The sequence below is a fragment of the Schistocerca cancellata genome, chromosome 12 (genome assembly GCF_023864275.1).
Source record: "Schistocerca cancellata isolate TAMUIC-IGC-003103 chromosome 12, iqSchCanc2.1, whole genome shotgun sequence".
NCBI classification, from domain to species: domain Eukaryota; kingdom Metazoa; phylum Arthropoda; class Insecta; order Orthoptera; family Acrididae; genus Schistocerca; species Schistocerca cancellata.
The window spans coordinates 167,747,986-167,767,848 of NC_064637.1; the positions used below are offsets into that span (position 1 = coordinate 167,747,986).

General features: G+C 43.3%; 1 protein-coding gene across 8 annotated transcripts in view; it reads left to right on the forward strand.

Annotated features, from left to right (window-relative positions):
- The window catches only part of LOC126109689 (fasciclin-1), a 670,295-nt gene that overhangs the window by 641,344 nt on the left and 9,088 nt on the right, over positions 1-19,863 (forward strand). For 5 of the 8 annotated variants that reach the window (XM_049914739.1, XM_049914738.1, XM_049914740.1 and 2 more), the window contains 2 exons: positions 307-336; positions 11,248-11,480. In XM_049914739.1, coding sequence (XP_049770696.1) covers positions 307-336; positions 11,248-11,465 — 248 coding nt within the window. In that variant the 3' untranslated portion in view covers positions 11,466-11,480. The remainder of the gene's footprint in view (positions 1-306; positions 337-11,247; positions 11,481-19,863) is intronic. The other 3 variants (XM_049914743.1, XM_049914744.1, XM_049914745.1) reach the window with 1 other exon arrangement.

Here is a 19,863-nt window from a genome sequence, read left to right on the forward strand (position 1 = left end):
AAATATAAAAAGCTTGTCAAAATGCATCTGGAAATAAATATTCACAGAAGTGAATGGCAGCACGTTTACTGTGTAACAATTCGTTAACTCGTCGTAGAAATAATTTGACCGAACGCAGGTGGTCGGCTGCCGGCAGTATTGTGTACTCTTCTCAGTCAGAGACTTGGACAGTTCTCTCTGTAACATCCTAGCATTAAGTGCAAATGTGTGATCATATAAATTTTTAGTTCTAGAAATGTTGCTGTGAGTGTATTTTGCCGTTTCCTGACTGTTCTGAGTTGACAGAGAATTTGTTTCGGCTTGTAGGTAAGCAGAACCAGTCGCGATACACGTCGGGTGAGTGGGCGAGAAGCCGGCTGCCTGTCTGTGTGCGTCTGCCCCTCGTGTGAAAACGTGCACCCGCAGCCGTTGTCGCTCGTAGATCCGACTGCCGGGGGTCACTTAGCACCAGAAAGCTCCGCTTTGCACTGTCGTAGTTGTGGAGTGTGAAACTACTCGAATTTGCCTTATCTGTCTCGTTTGACGTAGTGTTTGTGTGTGACGTGTCTTGTGCTTATTGTACTGCTTTAAATCTTCCCTCGGAGAAATCACCTCTGCATCGCTTCCTTCTCTGACTGCCTAAAGAAAGGAAGAGCCACTCCATCTTTCACGTGTACAGATTTCACAGCTTTTCCTTCCAGGTGTAAAGATTTCACAGCTTTTGGCTTACATTAACCCTAATGCACGTGTGTGAGCACCGTCTGTCAGTTTCCTCTGCTGTACCTGTGTCGCATGCCAGTGTGTTTCATTTCCGTGACTGCCCTGCAAATTTGGAGCACCCTCTTTGTTATTTGATTAGTTTGCTGGTGAGTTACACCCGTCAGAAATTCCCAGGTGTCAGAAAATGAAATTGTATGAAGTGCACGACATTTGAGCAGTGTTGCGTGCTGCTGATAGGTGCGTGTAAAAGTAAATACACATTCCCAGGAAATGTTTATAAGACTGACACAGAACTGATGCCCGTCAGTGAACAGGAGAACAGCCCATCACGGAAAATGCCGGTAACCTCAATTAAGACGCACCGCATGGCTGCCGTCACACGTCCGAGTGCGTGCGTCTCCCGTGTGCTCCGTCCGGAGTACTTTGTCGTCTCGTTATGTCCGAATCGGTGAGAGGAGCAGATGTGTTTTGTGACCGGTCGAATGTGATGCGAAATGGTCCTCGCAATAAAACGGCACTTATCCATTGCCGAGTGTTACGCGGAGCACAATTCGTGGGAAATGTTCACGGAACTGTTTGTGCCGGGAGGCAGCTTGAGACTGGAGGTGTTTTATCCGAGCCTCCAGCAAAGTCTACAGCACAAAGCTTAGTGGCAAAATGGTACGAAATGGGCTCCGGAAAGGGATGAAGACATTGCTCGAGTGAAGGAAAGCCCCGAAATGGAGTCCGACAAAACCTCGGTGCCGTTCACACGCGCGAGAGGGAATTCGGAGATCTTCGTGTCCTAAAAAATTTACTGTTGTGCTCAACTTAAAGGATCAGTACAAACTTTCACATACTGAGCCCTGCCAGTGGTTTCCAAGTGAAGTGGAATCGGGACTTTTGGATCCAGTTTTTTATTTCGTCAGCTGTAATTCCGTTATAAAATCTGTACACAGAAAACTCGACATCTGTTAATACGTGTGCCGTGTTTAAACGATAGGTAGAATCGGTCAAACAGATCGCAGCTGAAAACTTGAATTATGTAAATTTGAACACCTCGTCACAACCTCTTAATGTAAATGACAGTATATTAAAAACAAAAAAGCCACAGCAAGATTAGTACTAACATGCGAAATGGGAACTTCTCTCTGATAATAACTGGACCCGTGTTGTATAGGATATTTTATTTCAAATGTTCTGTACTGCTACCCCCCTATTTCCTATTCATCATATATACGTGTGTAAAAATTGCCAGGCCCCTGGAAGAGGCTTCAGCAAGACATTAAACTACCGACTGTACAATACTATTCTACACACACCTCGTCGTCACTTGCGTATTTTGTGGAGATGTCTGACAGGTGTGGAATTTGCGTGGGATTCTTATTCGGGACATTGTACGAATTGGTTTGATACACCTCATTGAACACAGAAATACAAATAAAGATTGAAAGTGTTGTGAACTTGTGCTTCTGTTCAGCTTTAGCCCAGTGCATGCAACCCTTCCTTGTCACAATTAGGCTGACGGTATGTCCAGAAAATGCTTTTTGTTTCATTCCACAATGTCACGCATTACAGTACTGTGGTTGTATGTGTGTTTTTGTAAACAGCACTGTATTAGATTATGAAGTGTAGTCTAAATATATGTAAGTGAGTTCTCCACTGGAACAAATTACAGGAACTGAGCAGGTAAAAAATTGTGAATATATCTTATATACTCTTACAGAATTTATTTTAGACGAGCAGATAATGCGTGATCTATTTCAGTGATTTAATTCACAGTATGCACCCAAATGGCTAGAACTACACGAGTATAAATCTGTGCACACCTTCCCTGACAGTATTTCGTCAGGTACCGAGTCTGTCGACACCAGCCACGTGCCACTGTGACATTGCCATGACGACGCTCACTTGCCGCACCGGTCGAGGATTGGCCAAATGGGCAGTGTACCCACTGCACGGACTGAAAGCTCTCTCCGGTCAGTCGGTCACTCGCACTTACGATCGTGTATTGAGATGGAGAGTCACATTTTGTTCTACATAAAATCAGTGATTAATATTAATACACTCGCCAGTCCATTAAAGAGTTGGCGCATTGTGGTGTCTGAAATTATCACTAGAAAACTATGCGGCGGTGGGGGGGTGCATGCTTGTGCACACGTGTCAACAGTAATGACATTTCTCCTGAAGGGACACAGTGTCTAGTAAGGTGTGAAGCAAATAATTTTGAAATTTGAGTTACTGTGTGCTTAAAATATTGTTTAATTTGTAACATACTCTGATTTAACAAAAAAAGACCCCGCTTATTTGCAGAGTGCTGAAGTTGCACGCAGAGACAATTTAAATGATAATTTTTAAGACTAATTCACTGCCAAGCTATATCCTAATTAAGAACGAAGTCTTTCGTGACGGCACTGCAGTGTAAATTATTCTCGGACTGCTCGCTTCACCAGTTCAGAGTAAAACCTCGACCTTCGGATGATAACCACCGTCCTCTTCGTTGACAACAACTGACTGTCAAAATATCTGCTGTGGTGGCCACATATAGCCCAAAGACATCTTCCAATCGCTCGGTAGTTACAACGTGCTGCCCGAGACAGTACCAGTGTTGATGCCAGTGGCACAACTGATCCTGCCGTAGTGTGAACATCGCAACAAATATCTCATATCTTCTCTGCATCGACAGCTCACTTTCGGTCCCCTAAGATTATATCCGCTGTTACAATTGAAGGTTTTCTCACATATTCTTATTTATATGGCCTCTTCAGTTATACAATCACAGTATACGGAAGCCCGGGACAAAACATTTGTTTCTTCCGACACTATTTTATGACGGTTTGTGAGGCTGTGCGGCAACTGCAGAGTTCTCCAGTTCTCGATTTTTAATTTGTCACCGACGTTCTGCACAGTGGTCGGAAACGGCGCAGACGGACTGACCGATCCCGGGAATCCTGAGCCCGAGACTGTCCTAAACACGACGTAACATCTGCTTTATCTTCTCAGGAGGTCGGAAAATACATCCGATATCTGGCCTTCCCAGGACTTTCCGTATTTTCCCAGATGTAGTGGTGCAAAAGGGAAGGAATGGCGACGGTGGCTCATCGCGCAAACGTTTAGCATTTTCACACTTTCTTTTCTCAGATAACGTCGACTCGATATCACGCGACCCGTGGCCGTTATCTCAGAATTCGTGCTTCAGATACTTAATTTTGGAATGGAAGTGGTCCTCGTCAGGAAAGGTTTCTGCTTTGTGTACTAGGGTCTTTAAAGCTGTCCTCTTCTGGACCGGACGGAGAAAACTCTGGGCAGTGAGATGTAAATCGGCGTGCGTCAGCTTGCGGTACACCGAGTGGCCGAGGCGTCCTTCCGACCCGACTTTCTTCGTATCGGGACATCTAAAAACGGTAGCGTTTCTTCTTTCTCTTTCTCGATAGTGAACTGGATATCTGAGTGAATGCTTTTCGTACGATCCCGGAAGTGCTCGAGAGCTTCGACCCCTGTGGCCAGACCGTAAATGTGTCGGTGAAGATGAACAGAGAGGAGCCTAATTTATCGCACAGTCGTCAAAATGTTCAATGAAACCACCCACACCCACATATCCTGTAAACCGTCAAGACTGAGAAAGAAGAAAGGCTGCCATTTTCAGATGTTCCGGTACGACGAAAATCGACACCTCGGCCACACAGTGTACCGCGAGCCGACGCACACGGATTTAAGTCTCGGTGCCCAGAGTTTTCACCGTCTGTGTCGAGAAGAGAGCAGCTTTACATATGTCGACACACAGAACGAAAACTGTTTCCGACAAGGACCACTTCTATTCCGAAATTAATCATTCGAAGCACGTGTTCGGAAAGGACGGCTACGAGTCACGCGATATCGAGTCGGGCTCTCGGAGTAAAGGAAACGTAAAAATGCCAGACTTTCAGGTGACGAGCCACCAAACGCATTCCTCCCCTTTCACGGCACTACATCTGGCAAAATAGGAGGAGTCCCGGGAAGACGAGGCATCGGACGCTTTTTCCGATTGCCCGAGAAGATAAAGCAGACGCTACAGTCTGTTTAGGACAGTCTCGGTCTCAGGATTCCCAGGCTTCGCGACATCGCGTTTGAGTGCAGAAGGAGTTACATCGGCTAGTCTGTCTGCAGCATTTCCGACCACTTTGCAGAACACCGGTGGCATATTAAAAATAGAGAATTGGAGAACTCTGCGATTGCCGAGCACAGATCCGCAAACGATCGTAAAATACTATTTGAAAAAACAAAAGCTTTTTCCCTGTCTTCCACATTTTGGGACTCTCTAATTAAACAGGCTGTAGAAATAAGAACAACGTGTGAGAAACTCTCCATCTGTGACAGCAGATATAATCTCGGCAGAACACGGAAGTGAGCTTTCGGTGCAGAGAAGAGCCAGAGATATTCGTCGGAACGTTTCCATTACGGCGGGAAGGGTGGCGCCACCGGGGCCGACACCGACTCCGCCTGCGACAGCGTGACGTAACTACTGGCCGATCGGAAACTGTCTTTGAGGTGCATAACACCACCACGACAGCAATTTTGACAGTCAGTTGCTCCCGATGAAGTCGACTGTGAATACTGTCGAAAGCTCGACGTTTTACCCCGAACTGACGGTGCGAGAAGTCCGAGAGTGTTTCGTACGACTGTATCCTAATTACCGAAAATAAATGCCGACAAGTAACTGTACACAAAGGGTTACGACACACGAACACTTTTCATTACAGAATCCACTGAAGTAACCCGACGACCTATTTTTAACTACTTTTTTTATTACACTTTAAACAAAAGATAAAACAGGACCAAAGTACTGCAAACGAGACACTGTGGTCGTACCTTCGTGGCATTAGAAAATTATATTGATAAGAAGTATTTGTGCCTTTGTCTCTCTTTAATTTTTAATGTTATTGATTTTAAAGTAATTAGTTCTCAAGTAAGTAGTTACTACTTATAACAGAATGCCTGCTATTAATATTGAATGTAAATGTAAACATAAAAGTAAACTCCATCTGCATGTCGTCCTCTGACAGTGGCACCGTCAAACGTAGTACGGATGTGGAAGGGGAAGGGGGGGGGGGGGGGGGGGGGCCTTGGGTCGACACCTTGCTCTCCTGGCTATTGCCAGTTTTCGTCACCTGGAGCCACAACTACTCAGTCGAGTAGCTCCACGAGGCTGAACGCAGCCCTGCCTAGACCTCCCACTGAGGAAAGCCTGCGGCACTATGGGGAACCGACCACTCACTTATGGAGGTGTACGACGTGCCAGATGTAAATTAATATATCCTTATCAAAATTGCTATAAAAATCAAATAAGCAAAATTTGGTTAGGCGCTAGAGATTTTTAAAATTTATTTATATAAATATTTTCTTAATATGTCACTTGGAAATTTAACAGGATAATGGGAGAGGTGTCTTTGCACCAGCTAACAACACATGAGAAAAATAATTATTTAGAACTAAACTACAGTTAAAAAAAAAAAAAAAACATTCTTGAATTTTGAAAGAAAAAGTAAATTCACAGCCACCTAACTATGCGAATAAGTGATTTCTTCTCTTTCCTCAGAAAAATAAAAATGAGCGAGATATCTAGGAAAAAGGAAAGGAGTTTCCTTTCTTACATCTTTGAAGAATGTACTGACAGCTATGTTGATTGTTATCTATTCTATTACAATGAAGAGATCCTGTTTTAGTTTGGAGTTGTTCTACAATGCCAGAGTTTTTGTTGTACCTTACCTGAGGGCTCTTAAAAAAATAATGAAGAAGAAAAGAAAGTTAAATGAAGTGTTCCAAAACTTCTTGATGTAAATATAGATGTAACACAATGGGATAGTTCATCTCCAATTCTCTTACACTATAATCAGGGGCAAATGGAAAATTATCAGAACATAAAATATCAGCAGTAATACTGGCAAGAAAAAACAAAGTTTTCAAAGTAATTTGCTTGGCATTTGCTGGCAATTCTGCTATACTTTCAGGAAGTTTAACAAATGTGGTAGTGCAAGGCAAAGTCTGGAGGTGCTAGGCAGCAAAGCAGTTTTAACAATCTCTATAGAACTAACTGAAAGCTTAAAAAAAATCTCCATAATTTTTAGTGGGAAATATTACTTAATTAAAAAGGAAAATGTCAAATATTTGGGGACTGCGAATCATCAGTGACTCTCGTGCAAGTGGTTAGCTAGCATTAAAATATCATCATCATCAGTTATCTGCTATATTAGCAGGTCCTTTGCCTCTCCATTTTCTGCGATCCATTGCTTCCTTCTTAAGGCTGCTGTATGTTGTACCGTACATCATGTCATCCAGTATCTGGAATCTCTTCCTTCCTCGCTTCCTTTTCCCTTCTACATAACCTTCTAAAACTGTTTTTATCAGTCCGTCATTCTTTCTTAATATATGCCCAATCCAATTTCTTTTTCTTCTCTTTATTACATCTAGTAACTGTCTTTTCTCTCCCACTCTTCTCAGCACCTCTTCATTTTTTACTCTGTCCATCCAATTTATTCTTTCCATCTTCCACCATGTCCAGATCTCAAAAGCCTCCAGCCTTTCTCTGTCTTTTTTCCTCATAGTCCATATAGAAGAACACTCCATACAAGACTTTTATGAGTCTCTTTCTGAGTTCTCTCTCCAGAATGCTGCAGAAGATTCTCCTTTTCTTATAAAACGCCTCTTTTGCCATTGCTATCCTTGTTTTAATTTCTGTGGTGCACTTCCAGTCGGTGTTTATCCTGCTTCCAAGATACTTAAAATTTTGCACCTGTTCTAGTGTTTCTCCATTCAGCACAATTTTTATTTCCTTATTTCCTCCTATTGCCAATACTTTTGTTTTATTTGTGTTAATTTTCATTCCATATTTTTTTCCGTTAGTTGCAATGGTGTCCACCAAATCCTGTAATTCTTTTTCCCCTGTGGCTAGAAGGACCATGTCATCAGCAAATCTCAAGCACCCTACTCTTCTTCCTCCAATTTCTACTCCTTTGTCATCTAATGAGCATTGGTCAATCATATTTTCCAAGCACAGGTTGAAAAGAGTAGGTGATAAACAGCATCCTTGTCTTACTCCTTTCCCTAGTCTGATCCAGTTTGTACTTTCTCCTCTCACTTTAACTGAAACTTTTTGATTAAGGTATAATGAGTTTATAAGTCTTCCGGTTTTCCAGTCCACTCTCTTTCCCCTCATAATAGTCGCCAGCTTGTCCCAAACCACATTGTCAAATGCCTTTTCTAAATCGATGAAGCACATATATAGGTCTCTTCCTTTTTCAATAAACCTTTCTCCCAAGATTCGTAGGAGCCCTATTGCATCTCTGGTGCCCGTATTCTGTCTAAAGCCAAACTGCTCCTCGCCGAGATTCTCCTCTATTACTTTTTCAAGTCTTTTATTAATTATTCTTAACATCACTTTGGCTGCATGTGAAATGAGGCCGACTGTCCTGTGCTCGCTGCATTTCTCGGTTCCTTGTTTTTTCGGTAATGGAATCATTACTGTTGTTAAAAAGTCCTCAGGCCATTCAAGACTGTCATATATTTTATTACATAACCTCAATATTTCTCTTATTACATTGTGGTTCAAGCATTTTAGTATTTCTCCCGGTATTGTATCTGTACCTACTGCTTTGCCATTTTTCATTGCAGCAATGGCAGACTTTACTTCTTCCATTACGATGGTCAGTCCTTTCTCTTCATCACTTACACTGTTGTGTAATTCAAGTTCCAGAGTTTCTGGTTTGCTATTTGTGTCATATAGCTCTTTAATATATTCTTCCCATCTCTGGAGGACATCGTCACGATCTTTGCACACTACCTCTTCGTCTTTACTCAAAATTTCCATAGTAGCACTTCCTGCTCTGTTTTGTTCCCATGTCATAGTCTTTACTCTGTTGTATAGTAAGTCGTATCGTCCCTTCCTGTCCAGTTCTTCAATTTCATCACATTCCTCTTTTAGCCATTTTTTCCTAGCCTGCTCTGTTTCTCTTAGCAGTTCATTACTTAACCTTCGGTATATCTTTCTTGCATCTTCAGTGTTCTTGTTTTTCAATTTTCTTCTCTCCTCCATCTTGGAAATCATTTCTTGTATGACCCATGGTTTTTTTGACCTTTTCCCTTTTACATATCCTAGATTTTGCTGTCCTGCTTTAATGATTCCTTCTTTCGGCATATTCCAGTACTCGTTGGCATTATCTGGTGCTTCTTTGTCTCGTAATGTGTTTAGAAAGTCCCGAGACAGCATTTCTGTAATTTGTTCTTTGTTGGACCTTATCTTCTCTAGATCCCACTTCTTCACCATTCTGCACCTGGTAATGTGTGCACCTTCTCGATTCCATTCCTGTATCTTTCTTCTACCAGTATAAAATCAATTTGGATTCTGTATTTATCCCCTGGTGGTTTCCAAGTGTAGAGCCTCCTCTAATGGTTCTCGAACCGTGTGTTTGCCGCTATCAGCTGCCTTTCCCTGCAGAAGTCAATTAACCATTCACCTCTGTCATTTCTCTTTCCAAGACCATGACTGCCTACTATGTTTCCCTCTTTCCCTTCTCTCACAATGTCGTTCCAGTCTCCCGTTACTATTTTGCAGCATTTTTTATTTTCGTCCATTATTCTCTCTATTACATTGTACGTTTCCTCTACAATTTGGTCATCATGTTCTGAAGTTGGCATATACACCTGGACAATCAGTAAATCTTTTTGGGCTCCTTTCAGTCTTACACCAATAACCCGGTCATTTGCATAGTCTACATATTCCACACATTTAGCCAATTCCTTTGTCATAATCATTCCTACTCCATTAATTCCTTTTACTTCTCCTCCCGAGTAGTAGAATACATATTCATCTGACTGCAACTCTCCATGTCCATTCCATCTTACCTCAGCAACTCCTACGAGGTCCATATGATTCTTTTCCATCTCTCTTTTAAGGTTTTCTAGTTTTCCTGCTTGTAGCAGAGTTCTGACATTCCAGGTACCAATTCTCGTTTTGATTTTTTGCCTCCTTTCAAGTTGTCCCCCCGGAAGATCCGAATGGGGGACTATTTTACCTCCGGACACTGATTCAACATGAGAGGAAGCCATTTTTTGAGCATAAAATGGAGACTGCATTATGCAGGGAAGATAATCTGTGGTGGTATTCCGTTGCCTTCCGCAGTTCTGGAGGCTGCCCCTAACTTGGGATACAGACGCCTTTTGCAGCCGCCCGCTCCAGGTCAGATGCTGCATGAGAAGTATAGGTTGGAAAATGAAAGACCCCTAGCCCTCGAAACCTAATAGCGTCAGGGTCGGAAAAGAACAAGAGCTGGCCGAGGGTGGCCAAATAGGAAAGACAAAAGTGAGGAGCCTGGCATAAGTAAGTGGAAGCAATGCCAGGACTCAGCTCGGGGCCCCGTGGTCGCCAGCCACGTATCACTAGGTGCGACTACCTGAGGAGATTAAAATATAAGCTCCGTGAACTAGTGATGTACTCGTAGAAAATAAGAATTGGAATCAAAATACTGCCAAGCTCTTGGAATATAGGAAGCATAGCAGAAACACCTAGAAGAAATTTGGTCATTTGTATGGAATTGATAACAACAGAATAACCAAACAGATCTCAGTCATTAAGATGCCGAGTTCAAGATGGATTTACAAAGAAGCAGCACAAGAGAAGGAACAACAGAGTGAAGCAGCATCAGAGGAAAAATGTTATGGCTGAAAGGATTCTTAGCCAGGTAGGAAAAGGAAACAGGTTGTAAGTGGACCTATAAAAGGAAATAGCAACACAGTGAAAAGATGGGGAATAATTGACAGAAAGGGAAAAAAAACAACCTTAAAGTGATATGCATTCTGCAAAAGATCGCAGTCGTTCTCTGAAACACGTTGTACTGTAATACTGGAAAAAAGAATCTCAAGAGAAACAATTAATGCAATACAGATGACATATGCAGCTGATTCTTAATATATCAATATATACTCAAAAATTGGTGCCAACAGCAAAGCTAAGAAAATGAAGAACGAGTGAGTACAGAGCTAAACATAAGTTCCAGTATTTTCACAAAAAAGGGATTAACTTTAACTCAAATAACAGAAATTGAGACCTGTGTTTAAACAAAAAAATGTCCCAAAAATCGGGAATAAATTGGAGATATTTTTTTTTAAGTAAATACTAAATTCAGAAAGATATATATGCTGAAAAGCTAAGAAATCAAAAACAATGTTCACAGAAGAAGGAAAAAGAGCAAAACAAGGAGCCGACACCGCAAACGCAGCAGCATTTCACAGAATTTGTCGAGATGAGCCGTTGCCACAGTATGTCAAATGAAAACATACTTCAGTGTCACTGTCACTAGTAAATTGCTCAGTACGGCCGAGTATCCTACCACCCGACCTCCCCCGTCACAAAAGCTGCTCCTACGACCCGTAAGAAAAACAGTCAGTCAAATTTCACTCCAGGAATCGTATTTGTTTTCTGTTGTTTTCACAGATGATAATTACAAGTGAAATACCTTCAGGTGCGAATTTAAACTCAAAATGTTCAGACGATGTCACGAGAGTGCACACCGTGTCTTTACTCTGTGCTTCCTGCAGGTTACTACGTGGAGTGGCAGGGCGAGTGGATCCACATCTTCCGGCCAGACGTGGAGTGCACGAACGGCATCATACACGTAATGGATTACGTCTTCATGAAAGAGGGCGACATTGTCGTGGGCGGGCCGGACGGAGCCGGCCAGCAGGTCGCGTCGTTCGCGGTCGTCGCGTCCGCTCACCTCGTCGTGCTCGCCACCGTCCGGTGGTTGCTGCACTAGTGGGCACTCGGCAAGGTACGTACGACTCGAGAGAGTGTAGTGGGCAAAAAAAAAAAAAAAAAAAAAAAAAAAAAAAAAGGCACTTACATTTTGTCTTATTCGATTCAGTTTGCCACTTTGCTGAGTCAGCTGTTTCACTGAACGGGTAACAAAGTTGTTGAACGTTGTAATATCAGCAGCTTGACCCCTCTGAGGAATCTGAATGAGTCACTAATGAAATCTGAGTCAAAGAGTGTAGTTTTTTGAAATTCAGTGTTCGAGTATGCTCACTTTAGTTCTCGTTTAAGAACCCAGATACAGGAAGCTACATCAGACTGTCGAAGTAATTCACATCGAGACGTCCCGGAAAGAAACTGAAGAGAGGTTCTGCAGGCTTTAATCGCAGACCTTTATGTTAATGATCTTCCATTTTATTTGAAGCGGGATGAATTAGCCCTTTTAGTTTGCGACAAGTATCGTCGTCAAACCCTGTAAAGATTCCTCTAATGGAACCATTATAAAATTTATCAAGTCGCAACTGTTACCTCGAAGGAAACTGCAAAGTGTCAGCTGGAATTAGGTGTACGAGGCAACGTAAATTACAAATTTAATGCATTTCAACCTTTAATGGATGTCTTCCAGTGAATGTGAAGTACAGTGCCATTTGTGTGTAAAAGCAGTAGATGATAACATAGCAGAAAGACGTGCGTATACAAAATGGAAGGATAAGAACAGATGTGCAACTGCTTTCAAATTACAGTATATATAAATCTTTATTAAGAAGAATGGTATAGTCAAAAAGCTCACTTATAATGTCAGAGATTAGTAAATCTGAAAATAAAATCGAAACAGTCAGGAGCAAAATCAGAAGGGAAATGCAAAAGTCTGTCAGTGAACGAGATGATGTAGTAATTAAAGATAATACCAAATAGACCGTGACACCAAATAGATTGTAAGCCTCTTCAAGAATCACTTTGTAAACGTAACTAAATATTCTATGCAGTCAGTTCGAAAGGAAAATCCTCGCCATATATGCGACAGTAGGTATCGCGAGCATTTAGTCAATTCGAAATGACTCCAAATTCTTCAAGGGAAATCGGAAAATTAGGGAAATTAATTAACTCTCAACTGAAAACATCCTCACAAGGTTTGTAATGTTTGAAGCAAAATATAAAAGCACGTCCTCCCGATACGGCTACTATACTACTCAAAAATTGGTGCCAACAGCAAAGCTAAGAAAATGAAGAACGAGTGAGTACAGAGCTAAACATAAGTTCCAGTATTTTCACAAAAAAGGGATTAACTTTAACTCAAATAACAGAAATTGAGACCTGTGTTTAAACAAAAAAATGTCCCAAAAATCGGGAATAAATTGGAGATATTTTTTTTTAAGTAAATACTAAATTCAGAAAGATATATAGGCACCACTTTCACGAGGTATCTTCTCGTACAGTTTAGAGTACGTGCCGTTTAAGAAAGGGAGTAGAATAGATATCGAGAATTGTAAGCTCGTTTCAGTATTTACTCCCTTCACAAAAGTCGTGGAAAAGACAACATATTTAAAAATAGTCGAGCATATATGCAGTTATAATACTTAAATCGTACAGTGTAGGTTGTCTCAGCCAGTGTCCACATTTGAGGTTTAGACGCGCGGGCATTAGGCCGTGCTGTAAGGCACGTTTCATCTCGTAACGCTTTTCAGAATCAAAAGAGATTGGCAAGCAAAACTGCGTGTCAGTCGGGTCGTGACGTCATCAGACTGCTGCCACAGATCACCGAAATGCACCAGTGCATTTTATGGAGTTTTTCTCACAAGAGAGTTGGTACCTTTTGTTGAGGTTAGCACTGAAGCCCAAAATTTGTCTGCTTTCAATCCTCCTCCTCTTCTGTTGAAGTTTTATATATCTAAACAGTGGAAACTCCAGATTGGAATATCAATAGTGTACGGAAAAGAGAGGCGCATATTTACTGTAAGAATGACACATTAAGTTGCAGACAGGCACAGTTTTAGACACTTACACATTAACTTTCGGCCACAGACTTTGTCAGAAAAAGAGAGAGAGAAAAAAAAAATAAACACACTCACACTCACACACACACTCTCTCTCTCTCTCTCTCTCTCTCTCTCTCTCTCTATGCACATGACAGCTAACTCCAACATCTCTGGGCAGAATGCATCTGTCACTTGGAACGGAAGCAGCAATTTGGAGTGGGCAGAGAAGGGGTAGCAGTGTGGGCAGGACATAAAGAGGGTGGGAGATGAGAATGGGGCAGATGTGTAGGAGACAGGGGGTTAAAACAGTTGGGCACCTTCCTGTGCCAACCTGTTTACGGGCCATCTAGAGGCGGCCTTCCTAGCCTCCCAAAAAACCTGACCCCTTGTCTGGTTCAGGTTCATTGACGATATCTTCACAGTCTGTACTCAGGGCCGAGACACCGTTCCTCCATTCCTTCACAGCCGCACACCCACTTCACCTGGTCCTCCTCACTCCTGTGTGCCACCTCCCTCCCGTCTCCACATTAAAAGCACCGACCGCCGAGAGTACCCACACTTCGACAGTCGCCTCCCCTATCGCACCGAAAACTCCTTCCCGTACACCGAGGCCACCCGGCGATTGCGTATCGCGGTGACGAAAACTCCCTCGCCTACTACGCCGAAGTTCTCGCCTAGACCTTCACGTACGGGCACTGTCCCCGAGAACCGGCCGCGGCGGAGTGCCCCCTCCGTCACCCACTACCGTCCCGGACCGGGACGACCGAATCGCACCCTCTGCCGGGGCTCCCGTTACTTGTCGCCGTACCCCGAAACGGGGGACGTCCTACCCCAGATTCTTCCCAACTCTCGTAAAGTGGCGTCCTGTCACCCGCCCGACTTTCACGGTGTCGTACTCCGTCTCCGTGCCGCTTCCGGACGTACCCTCTCGCCGCGAGAATCGTATCCCTGTGGGAGACCCACGTGCGACACCTGCCCGATCCGTCCGCCCCGCACTTCTTATTCCGGTCCCGTCACGAGCTTATCCTACCCCATCAGAGGACGGCCTGTCTGCCCTATGGCAGTTCCGCTGCGACCACCGCACGGCTTTCGGTACCGGTACGACTGTCGACCGACCGTCCGCCGGGACGAACAGCCGCCGTCAGACTGTGGCCGAGAGCGAAGTAGACCGCCCCATGGCACGAATGCACATGTGCTCGATTTCGGCGGCCGCTTCACTACCCGAACCACCCGGATCCTCCCCTCCGCCACCAGCTTTTCTGAACGGCGCAGACGGGAGTTACCTGAAGCTGTACCGGCCTCGACCTACGGTAACCTACTGTCCCCACGCCCTCCGCGTGACAGTTTCAACTGCCTCCGTCCCGTCACCTTCTCCCGGTTCTCGGCTCCCACCCCTCCTGCCAATGCAGTCACCACGCTCCTCTCCATTTTGCTCCGTTACCCCACAACCTCTCGATGCTGCATTTTTTGGCATTCTAATCCCCACACACTCCACCAGTCGTCGTCTTTCTGCCCACCTGTACCACTACTATCCGTTCCTCTTCCCCTGCTCTGCCCCCTCCAGATTGCTGCTTGCATCCCACGTGATAGTCGCATTCCAGCCTGAGATGCTGGAGTTGGCAGCCATACTTATGAGGTGTGCTTGTGTATGTGAATGGTGTGTGTGTGTGTGTGTGTGTGTGTGTGTGTGTGTGTGTGTGTGTGTGTTACTGATGGAGGCTGTGGCTGAAAGCTCTACATAAGTGTCTTTTAAGTATGCCTTTCCGCGACTCAACATTTCTTCTTTACAGTGAGTAGTAATCTGTCTTTTCCTACCCTGTTTAACACTTTTTATACGTGTGTTCTTCTACTGCAACTCGGCGAGTACGTTTTTTATCTATCCAAATAAAGGGTGTCCCACTCAAACCTCACTGATTTCAAAGACCCAGGACACAAAAGCACAGTAGATATGACAATGGAAAGTGCACCACATTGTAGATCATCTCAAAGAATTTATTTATTTATTAACAATACACCTCTACATGTGAACCATTTGTAGTACGAAGAATATCGAGTCTATATTCAGTTTCTTGCCAAGTTGTTTGGAACATTTCCTCTGTTATTGTTGCAATCGCATTAGTGATACAATGTCGCAATGCAGGAATATCGTCAACTTTGGTTGCGTGCATGCGGTCTTTCACGAATCTCCGCACAAAGAAATGGAGTGGCGTAATGTCGAGTGAACGTGGTGGCCGGGCAGTGGCTCCTCCGCGTCCGATCTGACGATTGGGAAATTTCCTATCTGGGAACTTGTGAACAGTCGTCAACCGATGTGTCCGGATACACTGACCCACTCACTGTTTGTTCTGCAAAGACGTCTTGCATTTGCCCGCACCAGACGTTTAGTTTAGGGCTATCACGAACACGTTCAGTGACATAGTGTGGATTTTGTGAACCCCAAATCCGAATATTATGCCTGCGAACCCTTTCTGATAGATGACAGGTTGCCTCATCTGAGAGTAAACATCTTTCCAGGAAGCTGGCATCCATATCAATACGCTGCAGCATATCCGCAGCAATTTGTCATCAGCGTGGTTTGTCGTTGGGCGTCACATGTTGCAGAATTTGCACTTTGTAAGACACTGGTGAACTACACGATACAATGTCGATCTAGGTACATCGAGTTGCCTAGATGCTTGACGAAGTGACTTACGTGGGCTTCTGAAAAACGTTTGTCTGATGTTCTCCATTGTCTCTTCTGAAACTCCGTAATGTGCACCGCTAGAATGTTTCAGAACACTTGTTGTTGCCAGAAACTTCCTATATCATTCCTTAAATGTTTTCACATCAGGTGGATCACATTCATACTCACAACAATAATTTCTTTGCACAGTAATCGGCAATTTTGTTTCTGCAAACCGCACTGTTGCTTGCGCACACTGCTGTGGAGTCGACCGTGCGACCGTGCTGCACTCTGGCGACGGTACTTGGCACTTCTGATGTGGGAATATAAATTCTTTGAGATGGTCTACAACATGGTGCATCTTTCATTGTCATAGGTACTGTGGTTTTTCTCTCCTGGGTCCTCAAAATCAGGGAGGTTCGAGTGGGACACCCTGTATGTTTATTTTCAAAAATTGATTATTTTCCTCAATTTAGGAAATAAATCAAATGCAGTGAAATGATATCAGTGCAAACTATTCAGATAAGCTGAATCTGAAAAGTAACGAATATGTTGTGACAGTTGAAAATGTGGCTCGATCCCAAATTTCCAGTCACAATTTGGTCAGTTATCTAATTTTGAACAAGCAAAGACCCTTTTACAGGGCTGTCCCATGTCACCATCATTATTTAAAATCTATATAGATATTAGCCTCAGTACACGGTCTCGTAAATATAGTATGGGATTAGAAATAAGAGATGGAGTTTACCTACATCATTTATTGTTTGCTGACGATCAAGTAGTCGTAGCACAAGATGGGGAGGATGCTCACTATATGTGCAATCAACTAGCAGTAGCATACAAAACTTGGGGTTTGAAGAGTAATTACCAAAAAACAGAATACTCGAATAATGATTCAGATGAGCTGTACATTGAAGGAAAGAAAATCAAAAAGATAAACACTTTCTGTTATTTGGGATCCATTTCAGAAATCGATAAAAGAATTAGTAGCAGACGGAGGGTCATTGGGATGCTTAACTCAGTCTTATGGAGCAGGAATGTAATGAGCAGAACTAAAAAATTAATCTACATCTACATCTACATCTACATTTATACTCCGCAAGCCACCCAACGGTGTGTGGCGGAGGGCACTTTACGTGCCACTGTCATTATCTCCCTTTCCTGTTCCAGTCGCGTATGGTTCGCGGGAAGAACGACTGTCTGAAAGCCTCTGTGCGCGCTCTAATCTCTCTAATTTTACATTCGTGATCTCCTCGGGAGGTATAAGTAGGGGGAAGCAATATATTCGATACCTCATCCAGAAACGCACCCTCTCGAAACCTGGCGAGCAAGCTACACCGCGATGCAGAGCGCCTCTCTTGCAGAGTCTGCCACTTGAGTTTGTTAAACATTTCCGTAACGCTATCGCAGTTACCAAATAACCCTGTGACGAAACGCGCCGCTCTCCTTTGGATCTTCTCTATCCCCTCCGTCAACCCGATCTGGTACGGATCCCACACTGATGAGCAATACTCAAGTATAGGTCGAACGAGTGTTTTGTAAGCCACCTCCTTTGTTGATGGACTACATTTTCTAAGGACTCTCCCAATGAATCTCAACCTGGTACCCGCCTTACCAACAATTAATTTTATATGATCATTCCACTTCAAATCGTTCCGCACGCATACTCCCAGAAATTTTACAGAAGTAACTGCTACCAGTGTTTGTTCCGCTATCTTATAATCATACAATAAAGGATCCTTCTTTCTATGTATTCGCAATACATTACATTTGTCTATGTTAAGGGTCAGTTGCCACTCCCTGCACCAAGTGCCTATCCGCTGCAGATCTTCCTGCATTTCGCTACAATTTTCTAATGCTGCAACTTCTCTGTATACTACAGCATCATCCGCGAAAAGCCGCTTGGAACTTCCGACACTATCTACTAGGTCATTTATATATATTGTGAAAAGCAATGGTCCCATAACACTCCCCTGTGGCACGCCAAAGGTTAATTTAATGTCTGTAGACGTCTCTCCGTTGATAACAACATGCTGTGTTCTGTTTGCTAAAAACTCTTCAATCCAGCCACACAGCTGGTCTGATATTCCGTAGGCTCTTACTTCGTTTATCAGGCGACAGTGCGGAACTGTATCGAACGCCTTCCGGAAGTCAAGAAAAATAGCATCTACCTGGGAGCCTGTATCTAATATTTTCTGGGTCTCATGAACAAATAAAGCGAGTTGGGTTTCACACGATCGCTGTTTCCGGAATCCATGTTGATTCCTACATAGTAGATTCTGAGTTTCCAAAAACGACATGATACTCAAGCAAAACACATGTTCTAAAATTCTACAACAGATCGATGTCAGAGATATAGGTCTATAGTTTTGCGCATCTGCTCGACGACCCTTCTTGAAGACTGGGACTACCTGTGCTCTTTTCCAATCATTTGGAACCTTCTGTTCCTCTAGAGACTTGCGGTACATGGCTGTTAGAAGGGGCGCAAGTTCTTTCGCGTACTCTTTGTAGACTCGAATTGGTATCCCGTCAGGTCCAGTGGACTTTCCTCTGTTGAGTGATTCCAGTTGCTTTCCTATTCCTTGGACACTTATTTCGATGTCAGCCATTTTTTCGTTGGTGCGAGGATTTAGAGAAGGAACTGCAGTGCGGTCTTCCTCTGTGAAACAGCTTTGGAAAAAGGTGTTTAGTATTTCAGCTTTACGCTTGTCATCCTCTGTTTCAATGCCATCATCAACCCGGAGTGTCTGGACATGATGTTTCGAGCCACTTACTGATTTAACGTAAGACCAGAACTTCCTAGGATTTTCTGTCAAGTCAGTACCTAGTATTTTACTTTCGAATTCACTGAACGCTTCATGCATAGCCCTCCTTACGCTAACTTTGACATCGTTTAGCTTCTGTTTGTCTGAGAGGTTTTGGCTGCGTTTAAACTTGGAGTGAAGCTCTCTTTGCTTTCGCAGTAGTTTCCTAACTTTGTTGTTGTACCACGGTGGGTTTTTCCCATCCCTCACAGTTTTACTCGGCTCGTACCTGTCTAAAACGCATTTTACGATTGCCTTGAACTTTTTCCATAAACACTCAACATTGTCAGTGTCGGAACAGAAATTTTCGTTTTGATCTGTTAGGTAGTCTGAAATCTGCCTTCTATTACTCTTGCTAAACAGATAAACCTTCCTCCCTTTTTTTATATTCCTATTAACTTCCATATTCAGGGATGCTGCAACGGCCTTATGATCACTGATTCCCTGTTCTGCACTTACAGAGTCGAAAAGTTCGGGTCTGTTTGTTATCAGTAGGTCCAAGATGTTATCTCCACGAGTCGGTTCTCTGTTTAATTGCTCGAGGTAATTTTCGGATAGTGCACTCAGTATAATGTCACTCGATGCTCTGTCCCTACCACCCGTCCTAAACATCTGAGTGTCCCAGTCTATATCTGGTAAATTGAAATCTCCACCTAAGACCATAACATGCTGAGAAAATTTATGTGAAATGTATTCCAAATTTTCTCTCAGTTGTTCTGCCACTAATGCTGCTGAGTCGGGGGGTCGGTAAAAGGAGCCAATTATTAACCTAGCTCGGTTGTTGAGTGTAACCTCCACCCATAATAATTCACAGGAACTATCCACTTCTACTTCACTACAGGATAAACTACTACTAACAGCGACGAACACTCCACCACCGGTTGCATGCAATCTATCCTTTCTAAACACCGTCTGTGCCTTTGTAAAAATTTCGGCAGAATTTATCTCTGGCTTCAGCCA